The sequence below is a fragment of the Oryctolagus cuniculus genome, chromosome 18, assembly GCF_051225735.1.
Source record: "Oryctolagus cuniculus isolate XC-2025 breed Fujian yellow rabbit chromosome 18, ASM5122573v1, whole genome shotgun sequence".
Lineage (NCBI taxonomy): Eukaryota > Metazoa > Chordata > Mammalia > Lagomorpha > Leporidae > Oryctolagus > Oryctolagus cuniculus.
Genome location: NC_142884.1, coordinates 47,331,598 through 47,350,158, shown reverse-complemented (window position 1 = coordinate 47,350,158; position 18,561 = coordinate 47,331,598). Strand labels below are relative to the sequence as shown.

At 40.8% G+C, this 18,561-nt stretch overlaps 1 protein-coding gene across 1 annotated transcript in view; it reads right to left on the bottom strand.

Annotated features, from left to right (window-relative positions):
• RBL2 (RB transcriptional corepressor like 2) overlaps positions 1-18,561 on the bottom strand; it is a 59,392-nt gene that overhangs the window by 21,383 nt on the left and 19,448 nt on the right. Inside the window, exons 8-14 of the mRNA XM_008257295.5 lie at positions 17,652-17,838; positions 13,185-13,351; positions 8,671-8,780; positions 6,754-6,857; positions 4,533-4,670; positions 2,206-2,370; positions 1,580-1,691 (exon numbers count right to left, since the gene is read on the bottom strand). Coding sequence (XP_008255517.1) covers positions 1,580-1,691; positions 2,206-2,370; positions 4,533-4,670; positions 6,754-6,857; positions 8,671-8,780; positions 13,185-13,351; positions 17,652-17,838 — 983 coding nt within the window. The remainder of the gene's footprint in view (positions 1-1,579; positions 1,692-2,205; positions 2,371-4,532; positions 4,671-6,753; positions 6,858-8,670; positions 8,781-13,184; positions 13,352-17,651; positions 17,839-18,561) is intronic.

Here is an 18,561-nt window from a genome sequence, read left to right as displayed (position 1 = left end):
TGGTTAACACTGTTTTCACTTAATTCAAACAGCACAACTCAACTGACAAAGAGCTGAGGAATCTCAAACCACAGAGTCCTCTAATCTCACTGGCTTATCTGCACCTAATTGGAGCATGCAGCCCTATCAATAAGAAAGCTACTTCTGATTTTATTTTTTTAAGATTTGTTTATTTATTTGAAAGGCAGTTACAGAGAGAGATCTTCCATCCACTGTTTCACTTCCCAAATGGTCTCAATGGCTGAAGCTGGGCCCATCCAAAACCAGGAGCTAGGAGCTTCTTTTGGGTCTCCCACATTGGTGCAGAGGCCCAAACACCTGGGCCACCCTCTGCTGCCTTCCCAGGCACATTGGCAGAGAGCTGGATTGGAAGTAGAGCAGCTGGGCTTCAAACCAGTACCCACATCGCCACAAGCGCAGCTTCACCTAACTATGTCACAGTGCCGGCCCCTTCTTCTGATTTTAAAATACATGGGGCTGGCAGGTAAAGTCGCCACCTGCAGTGCTGACATCCCATATGGGTGCTAGTTCAAGTCCTGGCTGCTCCACTTCCAATCCAGCTCTCTGCTATGGCCTGGGACAGTAGTATAAGATGGCCAAGGCCGGCGCCGCGGCTCACTAGGCTAATCCTCTGCCTTGTGGCACAGGCACACCAGGTTCTAGACCCGGTCGGGGCACCGGATTCTGTCCTGGTTGCCCCTCTTCCAGGCCAGCTCTCTGCTGTGGCCAGGGAGTGTAGTGGAGGATGGCCCAAGTCCTTGGGCCCTGCACCTGCATGGGAGACCAGGAGAAGTACCTGGCTCCTGCCATCGGATCATCACAGTGCGCCGGCCACAGCGCGCCGGCTGCGGGCGGCCATTGGAGGGTGAACCAACAGCAAAAGGAAGACATTTCTCTCTGTCTCTCTCTCACTGTCCACTCTGCCTGTCCAAAAAAAAAAAATCACCAGGAACTCTATCACCCCACAGATTATTAACATTTTTTTCATAGATTTTATTCATTTATTTGAAAGGCAGAGGCAGAGATAGAGAGGTCTTCCACCCGCTGGTTCACTCCCCAAAAGGCTGCAATGGCTGGAGCTGTGCCGATCCAAAGCAAGGAGCCAAGAGTTCTTCCAGGTCTCCCACGTGGGTGCAAGGGCCCAAGGGCCTAGGCCATCTTCTACTGCTCTCCCAGGCCACAGCAGACAGCTGGATCAGAAGTGGAGCAACATGAACTAGAACTGGTGCCCATATGGGATTCCAGCACTGCAGGCGGTTGCTTTAGCTACTATGCCACAGCACTGGCCCATTCTTAACATTTTAATTTTTTCATTTCTGTCCTTTTGTATACTTAGAAAGACACTAAAAAATAGAGATCACATTAAATGCATGGTATGCTATCCTTTCAAAAGATACTTGTTCTATATTTTCCTGTGTTCTTATTCTTTCAAAAGATTATTTTAAGTGGGCCATGTGGCACTAAAATACACAGGATATTTCTCCTTAATATACCCTATTCACTTCACTGGTAGGTTTAGATAACTTGAAATCTCCAGCTATTAGGTTCCAAAATATTCCTTCCAGTATTTTAAACTTACTTCTTCCAAGTCCTGCAGTATCAGCACGAACTTCACTCACCCTTCTGGGAGTCAAAGGGGAACCAGTAATACAAATTTCATCAGCTCTTTCCAGATTCTGTGGTGGCATGACCTATAAAGAAATATTTACACAAAATGGCAATATCCAAAAAGCATTAGCAATACAGTAACAATAACCTAAGGCAACAAAACAAAAAGGATTGTGGCTCATTAGTTACTCCACCTAAATAAAACCAGTTACCTTTTTCATTTTCATACTAAAGCTAAAAAAAAATTCTAGAAGTCCTAGAAAGATTCAAACCTGATGAACTGGATGTTAAACATGCATCAAGCTTCGTTACAGATTGGAAGAGGTAGAGTATTAGTCACTCTAAGGAACAGAAACTTGATCAGGAAGTCAAAAAGAATACTGAATTTTTATTCTGACACTGAAATCTTGGGGCAATCATAACTTATCTCTGACTCTTGCCTCATCTTTGCCATAGGAATACTGTACTAAACCCAACTGCCACCTCTCATGCTCCAAGAGGAAGACACAAAGTTTAACTGCTCTCTGTTGAAAGAGGATTATGATTAGAATAAAGCACTGTGCTTTCATATAGAGATATTAAAATATTTTCACAAACCTCTTCACATGCAGGAACTCTGTTTTCATTGTCTCTAATTCTATCCCAGAGTGGGGAGTCTGATTTCCACGCCAAATGATCTAAGATTTGTTCTTCAATCTGATTAAGGTGTTTCACCACTTCTCTACAGAGGCCATCTTCTGCTCTAATGAATACTTCTATCACCTGAAATAAAGAAAAACACCTTGGCCAATTCAATAATTATTATGATCTTAGAAAAAAATTGTATTAAACATAAAAGGAAAATGGGAACATCTATTTAAATGTTTTTTTAAACATTAGGCAAATAACCAAACATTAGAATAGCACTATTTTGAAACAGCTGTTCTTTTCACTCCTTGTAAAGATTAACTAATGTATCTGAATTATCTAAAATCTTTAATACAGTGACATAGTTACTTTTTTAATGAAAAATATGCTGTGTATATTAAGGTGGAGTATATACCTTAAAATTTCATATTAAAAAATCTATCTAAAAATTCGATGTATGACACTACAAAATTAGATTTGACTATGCAAGTTACAATAAATTCAATCTATTGAGTATTAACAAGAAAAAGAGCTACAAAACAAAATCTGTAACTTGCCTATCTATAAAATATGAAAGAGGACTTTTAGTTTTGCTATACAAGATTAGCTAGTCACATATGTATTGTATTTTTGTTTGTTTTTTGTTCTAAGATTTATTTATCTATTTGAAAGTCAGAGTTACACAGAGAGAAAATGAAAGGCAGAGAGAGAGAGAGAGAGAGAGAGAGACAGAGACAGAGAGGTCTTCCATCTGCTGGTTCACTTTCCAGCTGGCTGCAACAGCCAGAGCTGTGCCGATCCAAAGCCAGGAGCCAGGAGCCTCCTCTGGGTCTTCCCACGTGAGTGCAGGGGCCCAAGGACTTGGGCCATCTTATACTGCTTTTTTCCCAGGCCATAGCAGAGATCTGGATCAGAAGTGAAGCAGCCGTGACTCGAACCAGTGCCCACATGGGATGCCAGCACTGCAGGTAGTGGCTTTACCTGCTACACCTCAGCGCCAGCCCCATGTGTTGTACTTGTTTAAGCCTTCTTATTAGCTCATAAAAAAATCACAGTATTCTGAAATCCATTATCAAATAAAGGGAGAAATCAAATGCAGATTTTTATCTAAAATAGAGCTAAAATACTCCTGTATTTGTAAAATAATTTTTATAGGCTTTAAGACTGTTAATTTCTTCTCTGTTCCACAAATGGAGTAGAAATTATTAGAGGCCAGCGTTGTGGTATAGCATAAAGCCACTACCAGCAATGCTGGCAGCCCACATGGGTGCCAGTTCGTGTCTAGCCACTCCACTTCAGATCCAACTTTCAGCTATAGGCCTGGGAAAAGCAGTGGAAGATGGTCCAAGTGCTTGGGCCTCTGCTACCCATATGGAAGACCTGGAAGAAGCTCCTGGCTCCTGGCTTTGGACTAGTTCAGCTCTGGCCACTGTGGCCATCAAGGGAGTGGATGGATGATTTTCCATCCAGTGAATGGAAGATTTTCTCCCTCTTTCTCCCTCCTTCTCACTCTGTCTCTGTAGCTCTGACTTGATTCAAATAAATAAACAAGTCTTAAAAAGAAATTAGTAAATAATTAAAAGTAGAATAAATAGTCATAAACTAGATAATTAACAGGAAGTTGGTCTCAACTACAATTTCCTTATCAATACTGCATCTTTTAAAATATATTTTTATTGGGGCCAGTGCTGTGGTGTAGTAGGCTAAGCCTCTGCCTGAGGCACAGCATCCCCATATGAACGCTGGTTCATGTCTTCTGGCTGCTCCTCTTCAGATTCAGCTCTCTGCTTATGGACTGGGAGAGCAGTGAAAGATGGCCCACGTGTCTGGGACTCTGCTACTCACATGGCAGACCCAGAGGAAGCTCCTGGCTCCTGGCTTCAGATCGGGTTAGCTCCGGCCATTGTAGCCATTTGGGAGTGAACCAGAGGATGGAAGACCTCTCTCTCAGTCTCTCCTCCTGTCACTCCACCTCTCAAATAAATAAAATCTTAAAATATATATACATATATATATATATATTATCTATAATTGGCACACACAAACTGTACCTATTTATGGGGTATGGTGTGATATTTCAATAAATGTGTACAATGTGGACTGATCAGAGGATCACTGCTATATTTAACCTCTCAAACATTTATTACTACTTTGTGTGGGAACGTTCAAAATCCTCTCTTAAGCTTATTTTGAAATACTCTTGTTAATTGTCAACGAGTTATCCTGCTGTGCTATAAAACATTAGACATTTCTACTACCCAACTGTCCCCCTATAAGTTTCATATTTTTTTAAATACCTTATAAAAATGATAAAGTGGCACATCAAATATTTCAGTAATAAATGGAAAATTCCCAGGAGGCTTATAAGAAAAAGTGACGACCTCAAGGCAGCAGGCCAAGAGTGATCTGTGGAATGCATCTTGTTCCAGAATACCCTACAAAACAAAGTTATTAACATTTAGAAATATCAGACCACTCCAAACATACATTTCATATCTAGCCAAGTTACACAGATATCAAAATCTTATATTTTGAGTTAGTGAAAAGTATGTGCTTATTTCCTTACAAAATTTTTTAACTTTGTAATAATAAGCCTATTTTAAGCAAAAAATATAAGTTAAAGGAATATACAAGAACTTTGAAAAATCTTATATATTATGAAATACTCATGTATCTAATAGAGATTACATCCCAAACCAAAACACACACACACACACCCCTCCTTAGGCTTAGATGATGTGGAAAGATGTTACAAAACAATATTTACAGTAAGAGGCACCATCATAAAGACAGCTGGAAGGCAGACAGGTGGGCAGGTGACTAGCCATATGACCATGTACCAAAAGTCAGTATGTTTATCACAGGGTGACATAATCACAGATGATTTTTATTTTCTTCCTTTTGCTCATTCATTTTCCATTACATAAAAACAGTTATCATTTTTTAATTTAAAAAGTTACCAGTCACCAAAAGCAAAAGCAACAAAAGAAAACAGAGATGAAATTGAACTTCATTAAAATTAAAAACAGGGGCTGGTGCTGTGGCGTAGCAGGTAAAGCTGACACCTGCAGCGCCAGCAATTCATATGGTGCCCATTCGAGTCCCAGCTGCTTCACCTTTTTTTTTTTTTTAATTTATTTATTTGAAAGTCAGAGTTACACACAGAGAGAAGAAAAGGCAGAGAGAGAGAGGTCTTTCATCTGCTGAGTTCTCTCTGCCTCTGCCTCTCTGTAACTCTGCGTTTCAAATAAATAAATATATTTTAAAACAATTAAAAACATTCTGGCATGAAAGTCAACTACTAACAGAGTGAAAACACACAGAATGAGGAAAAAATATTTGCAAATCATGTATCTGATAAGGATTACTAACAAGAATATACAAAAAACTCCTACAATTTGACAATAGAAAAAAGCATATCAACCAATTCAAAAATGGACAAAAGACTGAAGTAGACAATTCTCCAAAGAAGATCTACAAAGGGCCCACAAGCACACGAAAAAATATTTACCATCACTAGTCATTAGGGAAATGCAACTCAAAAGTGCCATGAACTACCACTTCATACCAATTAGGATAGATGTTACTAGGAAAGTGGAAAATAACATTTGAGGATGCAGAGAAACAAATTCTTTACACACTGATGGCATGAATGTAAAATGATCTGCATGAAGAACATATAGCAGGTTCTCAAAAAGTTAAACATAAAATTACTATGTGACCCAGCAGGGGCCAGTGCTTTGGCAAAGCAGGTAAAGCTGCTGCCTACAGCACGGGCATCCCAGATGGCCACTGGTTCGAGAAACAGCTGCTCCACTTCTGATCCGGCTGCCTGCTAATGTGCTTGGGAAGAAGAAGAAGATGGCCCAAGTGCTTGGGCCCCTGCAGCTACGTGGGAGACTCAGAAGAAGCTCCTGGTTCTGGGCTTTGAATTGATCCAGCTCTGGCCATTGTGGCCATCTGGGGAATGAACCAACAAATGGAAGATCTCTGTCTCTCCTTCTCCCTCTCTCTCTAACTCATCTTTCAAATAAATAAATACATCTTTAAAAAAAAAAAAAAGACCCAACAATTCCATTTCTACAGATAAAGAACCCAGAAAAACTAAAAGCAAGGACTCAAACACAAACTTATACACCAATGTTCATAGCAGCATTACAGTAGCCAAAACATAGAAACATTCCAAATGTATATCAACATATGAATGAACAAAATGTGGTTTATATATGGAAGATTACTCAGCATTAAAATGGAAAGAAATTCCGATTCTCAACATGCATGTTACACTAAGTGAAATCAGCCAGATACAAAAGGATAAAACCGTATGAGTGCACTTACATGAGACATATAACAATGATGAATTTACAAAATAATAATGAGAAAAAAGTAGAAACAGATTACTGGGGGCTAAAGGTAAAAGCTTTTTTTTTTTTTTTTTTTTTTTTTTTTTTTTTTTTTGTGCATGGGGCAGGAAAGAAGCTGTTTTAGTGCTTATCAATACTCCATTATCTTACTCACAGATAAATCCATGTCTCCCAGTCTTTTTTGTTCTTGTTCAATAACAGATTCTAATACTTTATAGTAAAGCATTTCTGCAAAACGAAAATGTTTGCTGGCCGTTTCTGTAAAAATAACCAAAGCCATAAAAATCACATACAATGAAACACTGCAGAAGCGAAGACCCATCCTTCCCTCTCCACCTAAAAAATTAAATTTAAAAATCAACCTGCACTTCAGATATCTACATCTACACTTCATATAACTGCTGTTTCAGTTATCCCTAAGATTCTTCACGGTAACATTTTCATTGTTCTAAATTATAAAATAGAAGTTGTATATAAACTGTAATAGCATTCCACTAAGAGTCAAACCCTATTTCTCAATATATTTGAACAAAACAGCCCTACATATGTAATTGGTACTGTGTTTCAAAAACAGTCAGCCCACCACACACACAGATTCAACCAACTGCAGACTGAAAATTATTTACTGCTGACATGTACTACACAGTTAGGCTGAAAGTGTCTGTCCTGAAAGTCTGTCCTGAACAAGCACAAATTTTTTCTTGTCAAATTCCCTAAACCATGCAGTATAACAGCTATTTACAAAGCACTTACACAGTATTAAGTATTACAAGTAATCTACAGATGATTTAAGGAACACAGGGGGATATGCCTAGCTTATGTGCAAATATTATGCCATTTCATATAATGGATTAAGGCATCTGTGGATTCTGGTATCCTGGGGACAGTGACAGAATCCTAGAACCAATCTCCTGTGTATACCACAGGACAACTGTACTTGGTTCCAATTCATGCATGAGAAAACTCCCAGGCCAGGATTGGGCACATAACAGCTGCTATCTTCTGTGCTTGTTCTGAATATATTGAATATCTACAACACTTCTACGTAATTTGCAGTTTACATATGCAAACTAAATAATGTAAAATAAAAAAGTATCAGAAGTCCAAAATAATAAAGATATGTTTGAAATTTCTAAGAAGTCTCACAAATCATTCAACAAAAATAAAAATTGAATAGCTGCATTCCACCCTCAAGCTACAGTCACAAATATTTTCCTCATATTTCTGACTCAGTTGCTAAGAAAGGACTCCATGCAAAACATCAGAGATGAGAAAAGGGGATGGGTGCTTGTCACAGCAGTTAAGTGACCGTTTGGGAGGTCCATATCCCATCCTGAAGTGCCTGGTTCAGGTCCCAGCCACTTTGTTTCTGATCCAGCTTCCTGTTAACTCTCACCCTGTGAAGCAATGGATGATGGTTCAACTACTTGAGTCTCTGCCACCCATGTGGAAGACCTGTATTGAGTTTGGGCTCCTGGTTTCTTCCTGTCCCAGCCCTGGCTGTTGCAGACATTTGGGGACTGAACTAGCAGATGGACAATCTCTATCTTTCCTTGACTCTTCCTCTCTTTCTGCCTTTTGAAGGAAATGAAAATTTAAAATAATTTTTAAAGATGAGAGAAGTATACAAGAGTGTGTCAAAAAAAATGGAAAAGTTAAAAAAAGCTCACTTTAAAAAGTGAAATATAGACAGAGTGACAGATACACACAGAAAATGACCTATCCACTGGTTCACCCCCTAAATGCCTGCAACAGCTGGGGCTGGGCCAGGCCAGGGGAAAGGAATTCAATCCAAGTCTCCACATGGGTGGCAGGGACCCACCCTCTTCAGCTATCGTTGCAGTCTCCCAGGGTACACATCAGCAAGAAACTGGAATCGAAAGCAGAAATGGAATCCAAGTATCCTAAGCAGCATCTTAACTAATTAATACATTAATTAATGTAATAATTAATACCCACCCCAGTTTATTTTGATGCAAAAGAATTTGAAATCCATGAATAGGTTTGTTTAATAACATACATTTTAATGAACTTTTTGAAGATCCTTCATAGGTAATTTTAAACACCTTACCTTTAGCACAATTATTAAAGTCCTCATCTGGCTGGGAATGCTGAGAATATATTTCATACATTTCTTTCAACCTGTTAGCAATGGCCTGGGTTGGATCTCTGGAACATGTCCTAAAAAGTCATAAGGAATTATATAATTTAAAGATCTTACCAAGTCACAAACAGATAAAAGTTCACAACTCTGTAGTTTAACTAACAGAAAAATAAAAAGTATTTTGAACAAAAACTATACTTGTGTACTTCACAAATTAATACAGCAAATGTCATATATCTTGTGAAAGGTAGTGATATTATTGTTTTGAGTGAAAATACAAATCTTTTGTGGAACTGCATTTTTTACTGCAGTAACTTTTAAGATTTATTTTATTTATTTGAAAGAGAGTTACAGAGAGAGGTAGAGACAGAGAGAGAGGTCTTCCATCCGCTGGTTTACTCCCCAGATGGCTGCAAAGGCCAGAGCTGAGCCAGTCCGTAGCCAGGAGCCAGGAGCTTCTTCCAGGTCTCCCACATGGGTGCAGGGGCCCAAAGACTTGGGCCATCTTCTATTGCTTTCCCAGGCCATAGCAGAGAGCTGAATTGGAAGAGGAGCAGCCGGGACTAGAACTGGCACCCATATGGGATGCTGGTGCTTTGCTGCACCACAGCGCTGGCCCCTTACTGCAGTAACTTTAACAATACTGGCCAGGCCATTTGATGTCTGTGACTGACTGCCTCCCACCTGCTTTAGCCATCCCCATTCACTGATGACAACCAAAATGGTCTTTAACTGCTTCCCTAGACAGTAGTAATCCCATTAAGAACTCATGCCAGGGTGGTGAGGAGGTGAAGATATTTCGTATAATAGTAAAAACATGACTTGGGCGGGCCGGCGCTGTGTCGTATTGCATAAAGCTGCCTCCTGCAGTGCCAGCATCCCATACGGTCACCAGTTCAAATCCTGGCTGCTCCACTTCCGATCCCACTCTATGCTATGGCCTGGGAAAGCAGTAGAAAACGGCCCGAGCCCTTGGCCCCTGCACCTACATGGGAGACCTAAAGGAAACTTCTGGCTTCAGAGTGGCCCAGCTCCGGCCATTTGGGGAGTGAACCAGAGGATGGAAGACCTCTCTCTCTGCCTCTGCCTCTCTGTCAATCTGACTTTCAAATAAGTAAATAAATCTTAAAAAAAAAAAAAATTACTTGGGGACTGGCGCTATGACATATAAGGTTAAGCCTCCACCTGCAGTGCCAGCATCCCATGTGAGTGCCAGTTTGAATCCCAGATGCTCCACTTCTAATCCAGCTCCCTGTTAATGTGCCTGGGAAAGCAGTAGAAGATGTACCAAGTACTACTTGGGCCCCTATACCCATATGGGAGACTCAGATGAAGTTCCTGGCTCCTGGACTTGGATGGGCCCAGTCCTAGCCATTGTAGCCATTTAGGGAGTGAACCAGAGGATGGAAAATCGATCTCTCTCTCTTTCTCTTTGTATCTCTGCCTTTCAAATAAATAAATACATCTTTAAAAAAAGAAAACACAACTTGGGATACCCACAATCCATAAAGGAGTGTTTGGGTTGCAGCCTCAACTTCACTTCTGATTCCAGCTTCCTGCAAGTGCACACCCTGGGAGGCAGCACATGATGGCTCTAGTACTTGGTTTCCTGCCATCCAGTGAGAGACCTAGATTGAGCTCTCATAGCCTGGCTGCAGCCGAGTCCCAGCTAGTGCAGGCATTTTGAGAGAAGCAGTGGGTGGAAGATCTTTGTCTATCACTATCTCTCTTTCCCCTGCTCTGTCTCTGTGCCTTATAAATAAATAAATAAATAAACTGAAAGGTTCACTTAGTGGTTGACATTAAGTTAACACACCTATGTCCCATATTAGAGTGCCTGGGTTTGATACCCAGCTCCACTTCCAACTCTACTCCTGACTCTAGCTTCCTGCTACAGCAGCAGTGATGGCTCAAGTAATTGGGCTCCTGCCATCCACATGGGAAAGCTGCATTGATTTCCTGGCTCCCAGTTGCAGCCATTTTGTGTGTGAACCAGTGGATTATAGCTTACATGCACACACATTCACATGCTCACTCTGTCTCTTCACCTCTGAAATGAAGGAAAAAAAAAAAAAAAAAGAATTCCTGGAAGAAAATAAATGATGGAGTATATAATCTATGTCAAAGACTCATATAAACTATTATTAGAATTCTACATTTTTCTCCCCAAAATAAGTTTATTTCATTAATTGTGATTAGGAAGCAATATATATTTCAATGCAGAAGTATCTTATGAAATAAAAATTATCACCACGTAGGCTTTTTTAAGTATGCTTTTATCTTGATCATAAATATATATTCATTGCAAAAATATGTTTAAAAAATAAAAATCAGTGATAATCCTGCTGGAGATAATTACTGAATAACATATACAGGCAGAATTTTATTTATCAATGTAACTTTTTACAAAACTGGACCTTTTGGATTTACCAAGCATCTATTGGTAATATTTAACCACATTATTGGAGCTTAATAATAAAAGAACATGTTATGGTTAGAGAATGTAGAGAGATCTAAAAGGTATAGATTAAAATATATTTATAAAATGTTTCTAATTTCAAGGCAAACAAGGCCCACTTGAAAAGCATGACTTAGGAAGAGAACATATACAGACACAACTTACTGAACATAAATCACAACTGAACTTAAGAATAAAGGGAGGGGTGGTACTGTGGTGTAGCAGATAAAACTACTGCTACGGCACCAGCCTCTCATATGGGCACCCATTCGCATCCCAGCTGCTCTACTTCTAATCCACCTTCCTGCTAATGTGCCTGGGAAGGTGCCATAAAATGGCCCACGTGCTTGGGCCCCTGCCCCTACGTGGGAGATCTAGAAGATGCTCCTGGCTCCTGACTTCAGACAAGCCCAGCTCCAGTCATTGCAGGCATTTGGGGAGTGAACAGGGGACAGAAGATCTTTCTCTCTCTCTCTCTCTCTCTCTCTCTCTCTGTCTTTCCTTCTCTCTCTCTCATTAATTCTGCCCTTCAAATAAATAAAAAAAAAAAAATCTTAAAAAGAAAAGAATAAAGGGAAAATTATTCAACCTTGAAGTTTAAAGAGCATAGCTATGGGGCTGGCGTCGTGGCTCACTAGGCTAATCTAATCCTCCGCCTGCAGCCCCGGCATCCCATATGGGTGCCGGGTTCTAGTGCCGGTTGCTCCTCTTCCAGTCCAGCTCTCTGCTGTGGCCCAGGAGGGCAGTGGAGGATGGCCCAAGTGCTTGGGCCCCTGCACCTGCATGAGAGACCAGGAAGAAGCACCTGGCTCCTAGCTTTGGATAGGCGCAGCACCAGTAGTAGCGGCCATTTGGGGAGTGAACCAACGGAAGGAAGACCTTTCTCTCTGTCTCTCTCTCACTGTCTATAACTCTACCTGTAAAATAAAAAAAAGAAAAAGAAAAGAAAGAGCATAGCTATGAAAGGGAACTGTGTATGTATACAGAGTCTTCTTAATTCCATACACCAGAAACAAAACGGCTTCTTATAGGGTGTATGTTACCAAATCATAAAGTTTTAGGACCAGGGCTTGCACCGTGGTGTAGCAACTGCCACCTGCAGTGCTGGCGTCCCATATGGGTGCCTGTTCGAGACCCGGCTGCTCCATTTCGGATGATCCAGCTCTGCTAATAGCCTAGGAAAGCAGTAGAAGATGGCCCAAGTACTTGGGCCCCTGCACCCACATGAGAGACCTGGAAGAGGCTCCTGGCTCCTGGCTTCAGATTGTCTCAGCTCTACCCATGGCGGCCATCTGGGGAGTGAACCAGCAGATGGATGATCTCTTTTTCTCTGTCTCTGCCTCTCTGTAACTCTGCCTTTCAATTAAATAAATAAATCTTTAAAAACAACAACAAAAAGTTTTAGGACCAAGGAAGGACCTTGTAGACAATTTTTTCAAATAAACTTGCTATGAGATAGATTCAGGCTACGTTGTTTTTCACTAAGGCTCACTGATTTTCCTACCAGTCTTAGGCAGATCAAAGGAATGAAAGTCAACTAACTTTGTTTGCAGACTAAGAATATTTTACAGAGCTTAGCAAAGTTACAGTAGTTTCTGTCTTGCTTCATGAACACATGGAACTCTGTCAACTTCATATTCGATCCACTCTTCAGAACTTTGCTCAATCCTCTTGGTGAAGTCCGCTGATAACTCCCATCCACCGACACCTCCCATTCCCACCCCTGCCTCTCTGAAATCTCAGGACAGAACATCTGGGAAGAAGACATTTTGGTGCTTTGTTCTATTTGTCCAGTGTTGTTAGTTATTGACCTTTCTACTACATTATAGAATTCCAAAGAAAGATGATCTTCATCTATACAGCTAATGTTGTTATGCCTTCTACTGATAAACAACAGGATTGGGCATGCAACAGACACAGAAGTAGTGGGTGAATTAAGGTATGCTAACAGTGAAAAATAAAATAGAACTTGGGAAAATAGTAAACAATCAAGTCTTGGAAGGCTTACAGGGCTCAAACTTACCTCAGAATCTGTTCCAGTTTCTCACTTGGTGCATTCTTGAGGCCTGTCAGCATCGTATGCAGACGACTCAAGCTGTGTGTTGCTGTAGAAACTGGGGTCACACAAGGACTGTTCTCCTTAATGTATCTCACACCAGTAAGTGGTGTAGAGATTCTAAGTGCTTTGGACTAAAGGAGAAAAATTAAGAATTTAAAAAAAAAAAAAAGGACATTATTTTCAATCAGAAAGACCTAAAGAGTTCACAAACTGGAATTCAAGTCAATCAGACTTTATCTTTACAATGCCATTTAATTTTATCAACTCAAACATCACCATTCCTAGAATTTAAACATAACACCACTCACTACGAGCCACTATCATCCATCCATATAAAGATGAATGAGAGAACAATTTATATTTTAGCAAACTAAAAGTCAGTCTCTCAAAAATTAAATCTTGAGGCCAGTGCTGTGGTGCAGCAGGTTAAAGCCCCCGCCTGCAATGCTGGCATCCCATATGGGAGCTGGTCCGAGTCCCTGATGCTCCACTTCCTATCAGCAACCTGCTAATGCACCTGGGAAAGCAGTAGAAGATGACCCAAATCATTGGGCCCCTTTGCTCACGGGGAGACTGGGAGGAAGCTCCTGGCTCCTAGCTAGGATCTGGCCTAGCCCCAGCCATCATAGCCATTTGGGGAGTGAACCAGTGGATGGGACCTTTCTCTCGCTCTCTGCCTCTTCCTCTCTGTAACTCTTTCAAATACAAAATAAATAAATCTTTTTTTTTTTTTTTTTTTTTTTGACAGGCAGAATGGACAGTGAGAGAGAGAGAGAAAGAAAGGTCTTCCTTTGCCTTTGGTTCACCCTCCAATGGCCGCCACGGCCGGCGCACCGCGCTGATCCAAAGGCAGGAGCCAGGTGCTTCTCCTGGTCTCCCATGGGGTGCAGGGCCCAAGTACTTGGGCCATCCTCCACTGCACTCCCGGGCCACAGCAGAGAGCTGGCCTGGAAGAGGGGCAACCGGGACAGAATCCGGTGCCCCGACTGGGACTAGAACCCGGTGTGCCGGCGCCGCAAGGCGGAGGATTAGCCTATTGAGCCACGGTGCCGGCAAAATAAATAAATCTTAAAAAAAAAAAAATTTGCTCCAGAGAGGATTAAAACATTCTCCAAAAAGACAGTCAAATGCAGGGCAGTCTTCATCAGTCTTCCTATCTCTTCTCTACCTTTAGTTACTAGAATATATAAAAAAAAGTTAAAATCAACATTCTTGAGTATAAAAATTAAAAAGATATGAATGACTTAGTATCCAAGAATTTAACCATTAGTACATCTGCTAATAAGACTTCTCCCTTCATTTTTCAAATAAACCCTAAAAGGTTAAGAACTTAATAGTGTCTTTTAGTATTCAAGATAAACCACTTTTCCTATGTATTAAGTGAACATATCCTAGAGAGTTTTAAAAACACCTTGCAAAATTTTCACCCTAAATTTTCACCTGGCAATAGAACAAATCATTCAAGTTTCACAAGATACAGAAAAACACAGAAATTCGACATATAGAAATAAATCTACATACTCTCTCCATGTCTTCAACAGCAGTAGCACTAAGACCATCACTTTGTTTCAAAGAAATTCACTACATAATGTTTTAAGTCAATAAATGATCTGGGTAGACGAGCTATATTCAGAAGGCTGCTCTCAGTGTTTCAAGGTCTCTTGCAGCCTGCTTCTTCACTGTTTATAAACCAAGGTGCTCTTGGACAAACACAGGAGAACCAGTAGCACCTAGCAGCATATAACCACATCCTCTACAGGTAGTAGTGGTTTCACAAAGGATACCAGGTGTGACAACCACAAACAGCTTCCTGCCCAGACTCCTCAAGGGCAGCATGCGGTTTCTCATCAGCACTGTTGAAACGCTTAAAGCTTCCCGTGCATCCTCACCAAGAGGTCTCTTGCCTTAACTCAAGTACAAATATGAAACTGATATTTTTTTAAAAAAATTAGGACATTCCTTCTGCAAGTAAAGACATAAAATTTGGAATGTGTCAGAGCTCTGTCCTTAGACTTCTTTTTCATCCCCTATCAACATATACTGCTACGTAATCTTTCCTCATTCTGTAGCTTTAAAAACCATCTGTATCCTACAACACCTCTGCTGTGAACTCCAGTTTTGAATTTCGAAACTGCCTACTCAATGTCTCCACTAGGAGGCCTAAAAGACATCTTGCACTTAACATGTTAATAACTAACTCTTGATTTGACTCCCAGACTTGCTGTTACCTTTCAATGTCAATAGTAAATAATATTCTTGGAATGCCTACTATATGACAAGCACTGCATACAACACTAGTCACAGAAGTCATTAAAAGTTTAAATTCTAATGCAGGGAGACAGACACTAATTCTTTTTACCTACCCGCTTACTCTTAAACAGTGACAAATGCTAAGAGGAACACTAAGTACAAAGTAAAGGGGAAAGGATGTCCTGAGGGTTGAGGAGGAAGTTGGTGGTTATCAGTTCATGTAGTAGTCAGGTTATCTGAGACCAGCATGAAGGGAGGAAGTTAAGAGTATGCCACACGAGTGTCTTGAAGAAACATAATCTAGGCAGAGGAAACAGCAGGGCAAAGATTTTGAGTTGGCAGTGTGCCTGGCATAACTGAAGACTGAAAGGAAGCTAATATGGCAGGCACAGAATGGGTGAGGAGCAAAGCAGTAGGAGACTCATTCAGAGAGGCAGGAGATCACTTAAGACCTTCCAGGCATCTGTAAGGAGTTTAGCTTTAACAGTTTCCCCAGAGTGATGACTGTTTTCTCTTTCTCTCATACCCTTGACCCAACACATCTGTAAATCTTGTATTACCTCCAAAATACCACCCAAATACAGCCGCTTCTCTGAATCAAGCCACCAGGAACTATCACCAGAATCACTGCAATAATCTCTTAGCTCCCTACTTCCATCCTCATGCTACTTCCCCTGAAGACCTGTAAAAAATGCCCATCGGATCACTGTGGGGTCACTCTCCTCAACAAGCCCTCTTGATGACTTTCATCTAATCACAGAACAGCAAAAGCCCAGCCCTCCTGCTCCCTCTTCTCCTCATTTCCTACCACTCTTCCTCACTCCTTCCAGGTTCTCACTGTCCCTGAAATCACATTCCTACCTTATAGCTTTGCACTTGTTATTCTCTTGACTGCAGATACGTTTCCCCAGTCACCTACATGGCTTGCTTCCTCACTTCAGGTCTCTGTGACTGTTACCTTCTGAGAGACACCTCTCCCAATCACCTTGTCCCTAATAGCCCAAGGTCCACTCACTTGCTCTCCCCTCCCCCCAAATACTCTGTATTGCTACTCTATTTTTCCCAAATATCATCATCGACATACTTTATTACTTTTCTTGGTTATCTATTTTCTATCTACTCACACTATTCCATAAGCTCTTTAGAACAGGGTATTGGTGGCTGTTTGGTTCACTGCTGTATCCCCAGTGTCCAGGACACAATCTGGCATTTTAAACACCTGTAAAATATTTGCTGAATGAATAAGTAGACCAGTCTCAAGACTGAAGCAGTTCACATCCAGGTGAGTTGCTCCTTGGATTATTTATACTGCCTCCAGAGGCACTTTTCAGAAGCTCTGTATTTTCTGTGAACATCATGTAACAGAAGGGAAACTCCTAAGTGTCTACTTGAAATAACATCATATGATCTTGCAACTCAGTTTAAAAGAATTTTCTTTCTTTCTTTCTTTCTTTTTTTTTTTTTTTTTTTTTTTTTTTGACAGGCAGAGTTAGACAGTGAAACAGAAAGGTCTTCTTTTTGCCGTTGGTTCACCCCACAAGTGGCCACTACGGCCGGCGTGGTGCACCGATCCGAAGCCAGGAGCCAGGTGCTTCCTCTTGGTCTCCCATGCGGGTGCAGGGCCCAAGGACCTGGGCCATCCTCCACTGCACTCCCGGGCCACAGCAGGAGAGCTGGACTGGAAGAGGAGCAACCGGGACAGAATCTGGCACCCCGACAGGGAGTAGAACCCAGGGTGCCGGCACTGCAGGCGGAGGATTAGCCTAGTGAGCCGCGGCACCGGCCAAAAGAATTTTCTTAAAGACTGTGGATTCTGTTTCTCTAGTCCCTTAACTGAAGGCCCTAATCCAGACCCGTTAACATTTGCTAAATGCCTACTGTGTCCATTATGTATAAGGTTGCATATTGTTGGTTTAGCTTTTCAAAAACAATTATCAACGTGATATTTATTTAAATTTATATAAGTTCTCTTTTTCTCAGACCTAATTAAAATCTTTGAAAGTTGATGTTAATAAAAAGTAAATCCATAAACATAAGGATACTTTTTCAATTAAGAGAACTATGATAGGAATTTCCTTTTTCATACTGGAAGCAAGCAAAACACACACCAGGAAGTACCAAACAAAACAGAACGCCCAGCTTACTGCTCCCGTACTGTGCTTCTGGCACGGCTCAGCTCACCTTGTCAAAATGTTGCTGTAATATGTTTTTCATCTGCACCCTTTCAGCAGTCTCTGTTCCTGAACCAGCGTTCAGACACCTCGAGAGAGTTCCAATTTCCTCCTCAGCATCCTCTCCAAGAAATACACGTTCATCTAAATTCCCAACAGATAGAACATACTCCTCATAGGCTTTATTGATGGCTTTACTGGAGGAAAAGAAATGGAAAAAAATGTACTCTTTCACAGAACTGTCATTTCATTTGATGTTCTCTATTTAAATATTTTTCTTTTCCTTTTCAACTAAAAGTTCCAGTAATATTTTTAAAACTTAAATTTTAGTGGGATCACTGCTAATTATAAAAGCTGAAGAGTAAAAATGTAAGCTTGCTGCACTATAGTCATCCATCACACGCCAAGGATATTTTGCTGATGGTGTTTCAGGGTAGGTATTTGCCTGAAAGGGCAACTTCTGGTAAGAAGCTCAACTATCCCAGCTGTTCTAGGGACCTCCAAGACCTAAGTCTTCCTACATCATCATTTTTCACCTGTTAAGATTCAAAAGAATTTCTTTATTCAAAAATTTACATTCAGAACCTTAACCAAACTTTAAAGTATAGTCATAATTTTCAATACACTTAAAACATGCACGTATGGGCATGTGCATTTGGAGCACTGGTTAGTCAAGATGCTGCTTAGGTTCTAATTTCAGATTTCCAGTACTGGACACTCCGGAAGGCAGCAGTGATGGCTCAGGCACTTGAGTCCCTACCACCCACGTGGGAGAATGAGACTGAGTTCTGGGTTCCTGGCAGGCATTTGAGGAGAGAATCAACAGATGAAGATCTCTGTTTCTCTGCCTTTCAAATAAAATGTAAATAAATAAAATTTAAAATTAAATTTCCAGAGTACAAGCAATAAGAACACTAAAC